This window comes from Agelaius tricolor, unplaced genomic scaffold, assembly GCF_023055355.1.
Source record: "Agelaius tricolor isolate 1412-34295 unplaced genomic scaffold, bAgeTri1.0.p SCAF_8, whole genome shotgun sequence".
NCBI classification, from domain to species: domain Eukaryota; kingdom Metazoa; phylum Chordata; class Aves; order Passeriformes; family Icteridae; genus Agelaius; species Agelaius tricolor.
In genome coordinates, this window is record NW_027269268.1 from 5,047,643 (window position 1) to 5,062,090 (window position 14,448).

Consider the following 14,448-nt stretch of genomic DNA (forward strand, 5'->3'; position numbering starts at 1 on the left):
CAGATGTTTTGTAAAATATATTATTTTTGTAGATCTGAGGAAATAGAATATAAAGCAGCTTGTTGATGAATATTTTTCATATGCGTAGCAATTAACTTTTTCAGAAAACACTTATCAGTTTAGCTACAGAAAAAGGACTGTCTTATCTGTGTACTCTTTAAAAGCAAGTGCCCTATTATTTGAAGGAAGTTGAAAGTACATCAATTTTTAGGACAGTTCTGACAAATTTACTTGATTTAATAATATGCTGAACACTTCATGTTTTCTATGTAGTTTATTTGCTACAATATTTAAACTCAATTTTCCACTGTCTCGCATTGTTTATGCCAGTTGCATTCATTTTTCTTATTTTAACATTTAAATAATCTTTCAAAAGAAGAATACAAAGGAACACTGGTTGTGGAAAAATATTTCTTTGGAACACATTTGCAATTCCACCTAAATATTCAAAGAAAATATCAAGGAAGGAAAAAATGTAGGAAGTTCAGAATGTAAATAAAGAAACATGATCGATGTTTATGCTTCAACATTCTTAGTTTGCTTTTCCATGTACTTTCGTAACTTTGAAGAAGGCCTGGAATGGAAACTCCTAAAGCAAATCCTGCAGCTGTAACATTGGTCAGTTGCCCTGTTGAAAGGGAAGACATCCCTGGCAATAAATGTTACATTACCCGTACTGCAGCAGTGCACAGCTAGAAAGTCAGTATGTCAGGATACTTGGGTGTTTTGGTTTGTGGTTCTTGACCTCCTTCAAGGATTTTTGCATCAGAAAGCCATGGCAACTGACTAGAAGACCAGGAAAATTCACAATTTGGGGTTTTCTTGCATCATGCTTTTAAACAATATCCAGCACTTCTTTTGGCTGTGTGCATCAGATTGACACAGCTTTTGGAAGGGACCTTCTTTCCTCACCAGACATACTGTTTATTTTATTTTGGCTCAAAAATAGCAATAATTTCAGTTGACTGTTGCAGATCACTATCTAAAATCAATTCTGTTCAGAAGTAGTCTGAGCTCCACGGTGACATGTTCAATGCCTCTCTTTTATTTTAAGGGTACAAAGTCCAACAGGACCTTTTTGCTGTTGAATTTATGAAGTAGATTTGTTGAAGTCTTATTCTTTAGCTAAAGGCTAGAGGTTCTGTTTCAGTGGGGTATAGTAACCAATGTGTATCTCTCAGAAAAGTTTGTGAGAGTTGGTGTCACTTGTTTGAAGCATGCAGTGACACTGGAATACTCAGGCATTTCCCTGTGTCCTGTTTATAAGGTAGCACGTTCTCTTATATTTCAAAGTCTGATACCTGTAGCTATTCATTTTTATGCCTTGAATCAAAGCAAGAGGAATAATATTGGGTAATTAAAAAAAAAATAAATTAAAGCAGCAGCTCTGCTTTACAGCTGTGAATAGAATAAGTGCCAGATTTCTTGTGCTCATAATCTGAATATCTTTCTTGTAGTGAATGCCATTGCTAGATGCTGAAAATTATACTGAAAGTGAGTGTTAGAATATAGTTCTATACTGTAGTATACTTTTAGAATACTTTTTAGTATACTTCATGTCAAGTGAGTTCCTGAAAGTTAGAGTAGCAGCTATAGATGTATTCCCAAACTTGTACAGTTTGGAAGGTGAGGAGATAGACAAAAGATCTGAAAAAGCAAAAGGGACTGTTCTGGTCATTTACTGCTGTCTATTGCAGTCCAGGGGGAAAAACTCAAAGTCTTAATTCTTTTCCTTGAATGCACCTCTCCTTGGGCAGCTGTAGAGACTCTGACAACTTGCTGAAACTACTCCCTCAGTGCAGCTCCACTTCAGCACACTGAAGGTCAGGAGGAGTTTACAGGAAGGAATGATAATCTATAGTGTTGTGCCAGAAGGCTGCTGGAGCTGGGATTTCTTTTGCCTGCCCTCATTGCTGGCTGCAGATGAGCACTGTTAAGGTAACAGCTCTGTCTGCACACGGCCATCCTTGCTCCAGGCCAGGCATCCTTGCTCCTGTGCAGTTCCAGAGCTGTCACTTGCCCTGTGAGGAGCTGCTTTTAGTAGTGCTGAAGCTCTTCTAGAAGTCCTTCTCGATGCTTCCAGCATTGTTCATTTATTGATATTCATCTATAATAGGTCTTTTCTAATATCGAATTTGGTCAAAATTCTGCCATGTATGTATTTTGTTTTTTAAAGTGTGGTTCTGGTATGTTCTTTATGACTTAAATGCCACCTGTTTTGTAGTTCCTGGGGGTCTTAGTAGAGTCAGAGAGTAAAACCAGAACATTCATAGGCATTCAGAGGACACAACCATTCTGATTTGATGTTTTTGAGAGAATTCTGATTGACTATTAGCTCTGAAACAGAAAGCTTCTCTAAAGGACTTGCTTTTACCCTCAAGGTAATTTGATGTTTTCCAATTTAAAATTATTTACATGAATTATATGTTTTTGAACAGACACAACCTATGTGTGCACAACTTCCATCTATATGTGCACCAAAATTTGTCACTAAACATTCTCCTAAATCAAATGTATTATATCCAATATAATTGTCTGTATTAGTTAACAGCAAATGGATGATTATTTCTGTAGCTTGGTGTGCAAAGAAATTTTTCCAGATCATGCACCAAGGTCTTATGGAGACCACCTGAATAGATACATATTTATAATGAGAAGTTATACATTTTTAGGTTTAATATTATTGATTAGTATTTCTTGCATTGGATATCTGTACAGTGAAAGGACTTAAAATCTCTAAAGGAGTATACCTGGACTTCGGTGCTGAATTGTGAAGATTGGAAAAATATCTCAAAGTTTACTGTATGTGGGTGTATTTGTACTCTGTAAACTTGTATTCATTTCCTAACCCCTTCCAGGGGTTTGGATGTGTGCTACAGAATAGTAGGAGCAATTTCCAGGCAGTGAATGTCACAGACTCTTGAGTGAGAGATCCCCTTCTTATACCTGCATGGTGCAAAATTAATTGGTAATGTGACAATAATTTTAAAAGCACTCTAAATATATGACCTGTTTCTTAGCCCATTGTTCATGTTTCAGGGAAACAGACATGAACATACGAGCAAAATTCATAGTTTAGGCACAGTATCTTGACTTGGGGCTCAGGTGTTGTTGCTTCTATTTTTTTAGTGACTAGTTAACATTAGCAGTCACCCCTATAATGATATGACATGTACTGCCTCCAAGTATGGTGCCTGCCTACTCTGGCCATTGAGGAGGGCTGATTTAATCTGTAACGTGGGCTAGCTTCTGTGGCATCCTTTGACATCCTGTGACTGAAGAGGGACTCAAATATAGTCCTCCTTTCCCCATTCCAGCAAGAACTGTTTTAGAAATATTTGAAAGAACTTCTTTGGTTGTTCTCACACCTGAATTTAGGTCAAGTTTCTGAGTTACTCTATTTAGAAAATGAATATTTTAAAGCTATTAAGGGAATACTTTCAGTGTGTAGTTGTATTACTGTCAACAAAAGATGTGATTAAATAAATTGAATGTTGAAGATCTTCAGCTTATGGTTAACACCAGGTAATTAAAAGTAAGCGCTGCAGTGGGAGTACATTATATATCAGCTGTACTCTTTACCTCATTAGCTGGGGTTTTGCATGTTTATGGAGCTAACTTGCAATTAAAAATGCCTTTAACGTATGCTTAACAAGGCCTTTTAGGTATTTGGAATGAAGTACTACAATTTAATTGAAATTGGTATAGCATAAATACATGTCTTTGTAACATGTCAGATAAATTTCCATGCCTAACTTGTCACTTGGTATCTTTTCCTCTGATGTAGTCTTTAATGCTGACTATAAGGCCTGACATTTAGCTTGTATAAAATATGGAGGTTCTATCTTAACTCCAAGGAATGTTTTGATTTGTTATATAAATAAAACTTGATGGGCAAGATATACTTAAATTCATCCTTAGCTGTATTTTTGATATGTGTGAGCATTTGTATGTGCCTGCAGATGTGTTAGGATGTTTTTCGCTATGGTATGTCCTTCTTCAATCAGTCTTCTGTTCTGCATTAGAATACCTGGTGTAAAAGACTGTCAATGCATCCTTCAGAGTTGATAATTCACCTTGAAGTTGAATACTGCCACATCATTTGTAAATAGTTGCCTGAAGTTTAAAGCCAAATCTTGGGCAAACTGAGGTGCAAAGAAAAGCCTTGTTGCTGAACCCTTATCCTGGTGATCTTCTAACTTTGTGCTTTTAGTCAGGGGTTCTGTGGAGGTGGATGAGATAATAAAGTGTAGCATAAAAACGTGTACCATCAACAAGTGAAGTGTCCTCAGGTTAAGGTTGCCTACAAAAGATGATTGAAAAAGAAAGTAGGGAAGCAAAGGAACTTCTGCAGGACGTAGTAGTGCAAGTGCTAGATGCATAAAAAAGGATCAGAGTAGCGTGAACCTTCACATACAGTATAATTTACTAACTTTTTATCTTCACCTAGGAGCGTTGTTGTACCAACGAAGAAATCAAGCATTTCCTCTTCTACAGCTGCTATTGGTGCTCCTACAAATGCTGTCAGTGTGGTTTCTTCTTTAGATTCAGCCCAAGCCCCAGATTTGTCTGGAGAATCTCCTGGTAAGTAAGGGTTAAATTAAGCAACCTTAATACAAACACTTTTTCTGTTGCTTCTATTTCCATCGCCATTCCCTCTGAATACAAATAAAATAAAGAAAAAAATTGCAAAAATAGTACTGTATAAGAAAAAAACCCTAATGTTGCAACAAATGCAACTGTCTGAGCAATATTTGTCTTAATTTCAAGATTTCTCACTGTTTTGATAGAGCAATCATATTGTATTAACTTACATGTAGTATAAAGATGGTGTATTCTATAGACTATTTTTTATTACAAATTAATAATGTAAAGTGTAAGCTTATTTATAAATTCTGAGGTGTTTGACCAAGTATATGTGTTAGTGCTAAGTAGAACTGGAAATTATAGCCAAGTGTTTCCAATAGCTTTAGCCTGAGGTCAAATTCAGTGTTGATGCTAAACCAATTGCTTTGGACAGTTTTTTCAGTGGGGACAAAATGGAGTAGATTGTTTATAAGCAAGTGTTCCTTTGAACCCTTGGTCTCTCTGGTTGTTTTGTGTGAGATAAATGATGTTTAACCTTAAATGATATGTCAAAGCCATGCTTTTCTACTCAGCCATGTCTGAATCACAAGGCTGTGTAGGATCTTTGTGCCCATGAAGTTTGACTTCAAGACATAGAAGTGATTTGGATCTTAATCAAGGAAATCTCAAGCTGTGCCTGATTATTGGTGGTTTTTTCCATGTTTGAGTTTCTTGCTTCCTGGTTTTGTGAATTTACATCCAACTGCAAGAACTGGGGAAAAAAAACGTGGTCTGTTACCATGTCCTCTCTACTTGTGTGTCTGGAAGGTATTTGTTCCCATCTTCAACTGCCCATTCCATTGCTTGGGAGAATCAAAAAGGTATTGTTCCAGTCATTTTAAAGGAAAAGAAGAGCTATTAAAATATAGTATGTTCTTACTCTTAGTGAAAGGGACAATCCATTGCCACCAGAACTGCTGGAGGTAGCATTATATTCGTGTAGGAGTAATATTTGAAGTAGTGGAATTAGCTGTATTTTGAAATGTCACAGTTCTTTGGGGAAGATTGGCTCTGAGCAGCTAATCTGTTTTAAAAATAGTGAAACGTCACCTACATTGAAATTGTTTAAAATAATTCCTAATTTGTTAATGTCTGATTAACCCAGAGTCACTGTAGGCTTAATTATTACTCTTTCTGAAGTAAGTATTTGCTTGCTTTTAATAAAAACAAGACAGATGGACATTGATTTTCAGATTTAGTCATCTTTTAGGAACGTATAGAGGAAAAAAAAAAGTGCTCCTGTGCCTGTAGAATGTATGAGAAATCCAGACAATAAACAATACTAATGCAGTTTGTAACTGTGTGACTTCCATCATGTCTGGAAGTTTTGGCAAAAATTGGACGTGTAATCTGAACTGATATGCATAAAAAGAAACTAATCAGGATTAAAAATAGACATGTTTAGATTGGCAATATAATTAATTAAAAGAAAAAGTAAAGGGATAAATGAAATCATGCCTTAAACAGATTAAAACATAAGACGGTTTCTTTTTTCCTTTGTAAAATAATGGCATGGAAACAAAAATCTTGCAGAGTTGGAGTGGTTTACATTTAATGTTGCTCATGTAACTTGTGCACGTTTCAGTTTGAAATTGAATTCTCTATAAGGCCTTAATTTGTTTTTTATTAGAAGACGGAAGTAGTAATAAGCAAGCTTCCTATAAAATAAAAATATAATTAATACAATTTTTCTCTGAGTTCAAATCACATTCTTTCACTAAGTTTTAGTTTCATGCAGCAGAGAATCTACATTGTTCTCATTTTTTCCAGCTACGACTCATTATAAGTCTGTTAACTTTTGCAATTAAGAAATAAATTAAACCTTTTTTTAAAAAAGTGCTGAGATTAGGTAGGAGCTTATGTAGTGAATATAAATTTGGGGCTAATTCATGTTTGATATGAAGGCTGTTAAACATTATTCCTATGTTAAAAACCACATCTCATCTTTTTTTAAAGTGAGTTTTATATACATTTGTTTGATACATAAAAAAAATTGATAACATATATAATTATATACTATATATACAAATCATAATATTACATATAAATTATATAGATAATTAATTTTAATATATAAAATATATAGCCTGTAAAATATATGAACACATAATGCTTTATGATGAAGATTTGAGCAGATTTAGTGTAAAACAGGGGTGAAAGTGGTATGCAGACATTGAAATAGGATTAAATAGCAGGTGATAGTGTTCTAATAGTAATGTGTAGAAACACTCAATTTGGGAATAAGTGTTACATAGTATGTGATATTCCTCCACCTGTAGATGTGATGTCAGAATTGCTTGGTCAAGGGAGGATTTGCGTTGAAATATCACCCTGTGTAGTTCCAGATACCTCCACTGCCATTTGTGTGTACTCAGAATTCATCAGGCTCCTTCCCAATATTTTCTCCTGGAGTTTGCATCTTGACTGTAGCTCATGGTTTGTGAGCATCTCAGGTATTTGATGCTTAGGTGCTCCCATATCACATGGATTGTGACAACTCTTGGCCTACCAAATTCAGAGTGTTGATGGATTGGAAAGAACCATCCAAGCTCACTCTGTTCCTCTGATACTTCAAAAGGGGATAAAACATGTTTTGTTCTCAGACACTCCAGCCTTTTTGCATAAATTTCTTTGTCTTTACTCATTCAGTCTGCAGAATATTTCATAGCACAGAAAGCCTTTGCTGAACACAGATGTGCCCCTTGTGATCTGAAGTTTCCCATCGGTCTGTGCTGATGGCTGGTATTTGGGTTGTTGGTTTGCTGGAATCTTGGAAATGACCAGAGAAGATAAACCTGGGGGCCCATCTTGAGCTAATCATTCAATGCCTACTACCAAGGGTGGTATTGAACAAAAGAGCATTTTTGCTAGTAGTAATGTAAGAAGGGTGAATTCACTGGAGTTGTTCCTTCCTTGGGTTGTCTCACAGGCTGAATGTGCGAAGTGACGCAGAGGTTTTACACATGCTGTTTTCAGGAAGGGCTACTGCTAAGACAAGACTAATATTTGGACAGGCAGGACTTGGTAGAGCTGCCTGAGCTATTGTGAACATGCCAGCAGGATGCCTGTATTTTTTTTTTGTCAGTTTTCCTTTTAAATGTTTCCATAACAGTCACTGTGTTCTGAAGTGGTGAGAATTTTTTAAAATGTTTTGCAGTTTGCACTCCCACTGTTTTCTCTGATGCTCTGAGTTTCTCTGTTTACGTTCTTGAAGGATTTCACATGTGTTTTATTAATGCCCTTAATTCAGTCTTTTAATTCAATCTTGAGGCTTTCACTATCCGGTTTCCAAATGGTTTTCCAAATATGATTTTTATGAAGAGGGGATATGAAAATTCTGAAGGAAGCAGGAATGAATTTTCTCTTGTCCTTACTGACATTCTGAATATAGAAAAACGCTGAGAAAGTTCCACTCAGTTTCTGTTGTCTGCCTCCTCCCCTTCCTACTTGAAGTTCTTTGAGTTTCACTTGTTTTGCCTCTGAGCCACACACAGATAGTTACAGGATTTTTTCTTCTCTGGACAAGCTGTTTCCAAATTGTGAAATTGTAAACAAGGCCATGTCAAAGGGTGAAGTGACAAAGGAAGTGAATGCTTGGAAGAAACACCAGGATAAGCAGTAACAGCGGGTAAAAACAGAGTTGTGACTCCTGAATTCTAGTCCAATACATGGGAAAATGTAAATTTTCTGTGGCAGTTGGCTTGTTTTGCAAAGATGAATGGTATTCATTGATTTTTGTACATAGGTGAAAATGAACTTGAAGTCATGCAATAAAATAAATTAACAGGAGACAAGCTAAAGTAAGAAAAATGATCATGAAGTGAGTTACCATCAGTGCAGAGGTTGTTCAAGCAATTCACTGGATTATAGTAATTATTTCAAAGAGAATTCCAACTTAACGGTGACAGTAGTTGAAAGCTAGTTACCAAAGCAGAATGGCACTTTAAAAAACCTCAGATCCTGATGATATGCCATGGAAATGGCTTGATACTGTGTTAGTATAAAAACTGTTTTAAAGCCGCTTCTCTTCAGAGAAGTTTTCAAGTTGTTTGATAAAATCTGTTTTGGTTTAGCCTACAGATGTGTTTATGTAACAGATCCCTTATATTAGCTTGTAAAACCTTTCATTGTAGTCTTGCATTGTGCACTTCCAGCCCCGGAATGAGCTCATTATTTTACTACATGCCTCTTCCACCAAGGGCACTGGTGCATTTATGTAGGGAAGGTCTGTTGTACAAAAATAAGAGATATGGTTATTTAATTCAGCTCTGGGGTTTTTTATACTTCATCTCCATCTCCTCACAAAGTAAATTATCATGTACTGCTTGTGCATTGCCAAGTGCACTTTGTAAGTGTATATGCAAAAGGATGAGGATCTTGCACAAAGGGTTTTTTAACAATATTTTATTGCTTGAGACACTGTTTGTTTAGACCCTTGGGGACCTTGAATAAACAATAAGGTTTCACTGTAAGGGTGCTAGACAGATGATCTATTTGCATTTTCTTTTATGTTCTTGCAAATGTCTGTAAAACTGTCAGTTTGAAGGAGCCAGTTTATCAGTGAAAGGATAAGGAAGAGATAAGTCAGTTTAGTTCCACATGTTTGAAGTAGCTACTGAACTTACCCACATGTGTGTTGTGGATGAAAATATGCTACTGAAGTATTTTCATTTTTTCACTAAAAGCAGAAAAAAAGTGTAATAAAAAGCTACCTCTGAGTTAAATAAAGTAAAAAATATACCTTCACAAAACAAAATCTGCATGCAAAAATCACTATGCCTAATCCCATTGAAAGAACCCTGAAATTTTCTGCTGGGATAAATCTGAGATTCACCCCTTTTAGTGAAAAAAAAAATCTAAGTTTGGAATGTGGTTTTAGGTGTTGATAAGCATGAAGAAATTCAGACCATAAATATCCTTATGTAATCTTCAAAAAAAATATCAGATGCCTCCCTTATGCTTTGTTAAATTCAAATTATCAGTGCTTTTTCTGTTATGTCTATTTTAAAAAGTTGATATTTACTTAAAATTTCACAGTGTTTTACATTTATACCTAATCTGTTTTGTGCAGGTTTTTTATATATCTTAAAGAAAAAATAATCGTGTCCTGTGCTGTCAGTGATTTCCTTTACTTCTCACTCAAAGTATTTTTACCAGTTTTGTTGACAAAATGGAAAATTAAAAAAGCCCCAACCTATCCCAACAAAATAAAACAAACAAAAATAAAGCCAAGTTACCCTAGGCTGAGAGTATGTTTCTTTACTAGCCTCGTGATGGCTATTAAGCCCTCTCATTGTCCTTGCAGATGTTTCCTTTGATTTTATTTTTTCCCTAATTTTTTCCTTCAGTTATTTTGCTGAAATAACGGCCCAAATGCTCCATAGAATTATTTTTGTCTCATTTAATTTAAAAAATCATGCTGTTATGCTTCACTGTTAAGTCCTATTTTCTCCTGATAATCTTTGCTTTAATAGGGTAGGATTTTGGTTGTATGTAGTATTGACTATATAACCATACCCAGTGAGGAGTGGATTACTGGTGTCAGATTTTAGATGGGGTAAAACACATGTGAGCATTTCTGTATCAAGACATTGCTGCTTCCACAGCCTGTTTGTTTAGGACTTTCTTGTTTAGAAGGCTTTGTGTGCCATTTCAGTTTGGTACTGTGTTGGACTACACAGATCAGTGTGCTGATTTCCATTTATGGGTAGTGTGAGCCTATAAATCACCTTTTGGACATGTGGACTTCAGAGTATTTTCAAGTTAGAGGGACTTGTTAAATGAGAATAGGGATGCTGGGCTTTGGGGAGAAAGCTAGGTATTCTAGTCAAATTATTTAAATAGAAAAATTCTCATGACAAATGACATTGTAGTTTTAAAGTCTTAATAAAAAATTAAAAGGGAAAGAAACTTGACAGCTACAAAATTATCTGACAAACCACTGAATCATGTGGCTTTGTTGCCTTATGTAGGCTTTGTTTTTCTGGGCAGGAGGCTGTGTTCTAATTTTCAGCACATCATTTGACAGCTTTTCTGTTGGAAGTAGCCAAAATACTTTTTAGTCATTTGGCTGTGGAAAACTAGCTGTTAAAAAAATGGAATTGTATCCATGAAAATATTGAGAACATTTACAAAATCTTGCCATCACCTTGAAACTTTCAGGAATATATATTTTATTAGTCTTTATTGGAGAAATTATTTAGGATACAGTGCCCAGAAGATTCACATTTCATTTTGCTTTCAGCTAACACTTTGTTCACCAGTTTCTTATCCTTCATTCTGTGTGGCCCACTCACTTTCATTCTGATTCTATCAGACCTATACAGCAGTCAGCATAAGAGCTTCAGGTTGAATTTATGTAAAACACAAATGAATCACATTCACAAAGATATCTCCTATCTCTGAAGAAAGAAAAAGAAATAAGAGCAAAACTTTTCATGGTTATGATATTCTAATTTATTTTATTAGTTCCTGTGCTGCCTTTAAATAAGATTGGAGAAAACTACCTTCTCTGGACAGACAAACAAAAAATCCCTCACCCACCAGAAGCCCTTGATATTTTTTGGAGGAAGCTCTGTGTTGCCAGAGTTTTGGAGCAGAAGTTTGAAATTTGATGGGAGAAATAAATTCAGGGATCTATCTTAGCCATCTCTTTCTAAATCTGTTTCACTTGATTCAAGTTGAAAATCTTTAAAAAGTTTCAGTTGACAGATTTTGGTAGATAGTTTCGAGATCTCAGCAGCTAATTTCCAGACAGGTTGCATTTAACTGAATTAATCAACTCCATTGTAGTGGGACCATTAGGAATTTTTCCTATAGTTACAGTTCTAAGAAGGGTAACTCCTTTGCTAAGATATGTGTGAGAACTAAAACGATTAAACTCTCTTTTTTCAGGCTTTTTTTCCTTTTTTTTTTTTCCTCCACTCCTTTCCAGCAGCATAAAAATCTGTAACTGGCAAGGTGAGAGGCAAGAGAATAGGACAGGGTCTCGGGGTGGAAAGAGATAGGATTGCAGATAGACCAGGAGCAGTCATGCTCCTGGGAAATGCACAGAAACCTGTCTGCTAAGATTCATTCCTCTCTATAGCTTGGAATGCAGTGTAAGATTTGTGAGTCACCATTGCTATCCTGGCAGAAAATATCTGTGAAGTCTCTGGCTGTCTAGCTTGCCCCCTGTTCATCATTGCTAATACCAATCCATACTGCAGTATGGGGAGCTTGTATTTCTCTATATACGGAGCAGCAGAATTTAATATTTACAGATTCCCTCTGCTGATGAGAGCCATGTAGTGTCAATTTGACATAACACAACTGCTTTTTTTCTGTAAGTGTAGGATACATAAATGACCCAGTCTTCCCTATCAGCCTTTGAATAATTGATGTGGCAAAGTTAATAACTCATAAATGAGGTTATACCACTGCCATCATGCTAATGACACCGGCAGTGCAATGGAAAATTTTATCATAGCTGCCTCTGTCAGAGTCTCAGTTTTGCAAAAATTTAAGCTTGGCTGTTGAAAATATCCACTCATTGTTTTCTGCATGATTTTGACACAAATACATATTTTAATTTCAGACAAAAATTCTAAGGGTTCTCTGTGCAAGTTACTTGAAAATAGGTGAACATTTCCACTAACCAAAATAGGTGGTTTTAAAACATTACCATTTGGCTGTATATTATTATTTATTTATATTATTTTTTAATATTATTTGTTAATATTATTATATGTATTAGCATATTATAGGTATAGTAAAGGTGTAAAACATTGTTTGTGTAAAACATTATTTCTAGGGTTGTAAGTGTTACTAAATTTGTTCAGAGAGGTTTATATCCTGGTTTATAAGACCAGAAGGAATCACTGCAGCCTAATCTGACTTCCTTCACAAAACAAACTACAATGCTTCCTTGAATTAATTTCTGTATGTGCTAAAGCAACATTTAAAAAACTTGCCATGGCATACCTGGTAAATATGAATGCAAGTAAATAGGACTTCTATGGAAAAAAAAATAAATTTGAGGTACAAAGGGGTGAATGGAGTTCACCTAGTCCTCACACAAGAGTTGAAAACTGTGGTTTCTGAGACTCAAAGCTTTAGTTTCTGGTCTGCTTTTCTAATCCCTGGAATGTTTTCTTATATAATTTGTTTATTATTACTTTCTCTTGTAGGAAGAGGATCATCTAATTCAAAATTGCCATCTGTTCCTGCAGTTTCTTCAGTGCCTGAGGATTCTGCCTCCAATATGAGGTAACTTCTCCAATTGATCTGAACAGCTGTGCTGCAGCTCATGTTATTGATATTACAATTGGTATTCTGATACCACATAACTTAAGAATGTCCTTTTGCTGATTTTCAATGAACTAATGAAGGTTTGGGAAAATACTGAGCGTTGGATTAATTCCTTCTTATACATGTATATCACTTAAACATTGTCAAAATCTATATTCCTTTTTACAAAATTCCAGTAACTTCTTTCTTTTATTGCTAATTACACATATCTCTTTACTAGTATTACAGACAGGCTTGAGCATGCTTTGGAAAAAGCTGCCCCACTGCTGAGAGAGATTTTTGTGGATTTTGCTCCCTTTCTTTCTCGGACTCTTTTGGGCAGCCATGGGCAGGAGTTGCTGATAGAAGGTACAAGTAAGTTTCCATTTAAAAAAAGGGGGGTTTTGTGTTCTTTGTTACCTTGGAGACTGAAAATTTCTTTATTTAGGAACTTTCTTCTTGCCTTCCCAAACAGTGCTGTCCACTGGATTTCACTGCCTCTTGTTTCTTCTGCCTTTAACCTTCTGAGGCCATTGTCACTGACTCCTCATCTTTTCCATTTCTGCTACCTCTTTGTGTCCATCTTCCTTTGTTTTCTGACTCTCCTGGCCATTTGTCCTATAGAAGCTCTTGTACAAAATGTGTTTTCTGAGCTTTAGGAAAAATTTTGGTGTCAGGGTCAGCTCTTTGATACGCAGTAAAGTGTATAGTGTAGCGAGTTGGGTACAAGACACGACACTTTTACTGGGGTGTTGGAACTGAAGTGTTCTTGGGAACTATGTCAGTGGAGTGTGTTCTGCTGCCTCTCTCACACGTGAGTCTGCTCCTGGCTTTTTGGTTTCTTATTGGAAGGGAGTCATACAGGTAAGAGGAATCCTTGTCATATGGAGGAGGATTCTCTGGCACATCTGAGAAGACTGGGATTCCTGTGCACAGCAGTGATCATGGCTCTTCCTGATGGAAGATTGGCATGAAATGGTCGAGATTGAGATGATGACATTTTCTTTCTACTGGTGGGTTTCTCTCTGCTTAAAAATGAGTTTCAGTTCTGCAATGCAGACATTAATGTCCTCAACTTAAAAAAATGTCTATATTGGAAGACTGAATTTAGCAGTGCAACACCAGTTTTTCAATTTTCTCAAAATTTGACTGTGTCATATGAATTACTTTGTCCACTGTTTTCAGAGTGAAATTTTCAAGTTTTGTACTGTTGAAGATGTGACAAGAGCTTGTTGCAGCTTCCAGTGATAAATGCACTCATGATAGAATCCCTTGGTTGCTTAACTTGAGCTATGTTTGCACTAACAGATCTAGTTTCTTCTTAGGGAATTAAAGTTCTTTTAAAAACATTTTTGAAACTACTTGTTTCTTGAATTAGGACAGTCATCCTGTTTGAAGAGCTGAATATGAGCATTGTCAGAAACACAATTAGAGTATCAAACACTGCTAAGTGTTTCACTGAGGACTGCTGATATCAAAATTGAGACTTCATTAAATTTCACAAATTAAAGTTGTTTAGTTTAGGAGTTTAGCTTGCTTACCATTTGTAGTAAG

At 35.8% G+C, this 14,448-nt stretch overlaps 1 protein-coding gene across 2 annotated transcripts in view; it reads left to right on the top strand.

Annotated features, from left to right (window-relative positions):
* LRBA (LPS responsive beige-like anchor protein) overlaps positions 1–14,448 on the top strand; it is a 370,517-nt gene that overhangs the window by 86,491 nt on the left and 269,578 nt on the right. For both annotated transcript variants that reach the window (XM_071431464.1, XM_071431465.1), the window contains 3 exons: positions 4,451–4,584; positions 12,795–12,873; positions 13,136–13,269. In XM_071431464.1, the coding sequence (XP_071287565.1) occupies positions 4,451–4,584; positions 12,795–12,873; positions 13,136–13,269 (347 nt within the window). The remainder of the gene's footprint in view (positions 1–4,450; positions 4,585–12,794; positions 12,874–13,135; positions 13,270–14,448) is intronic.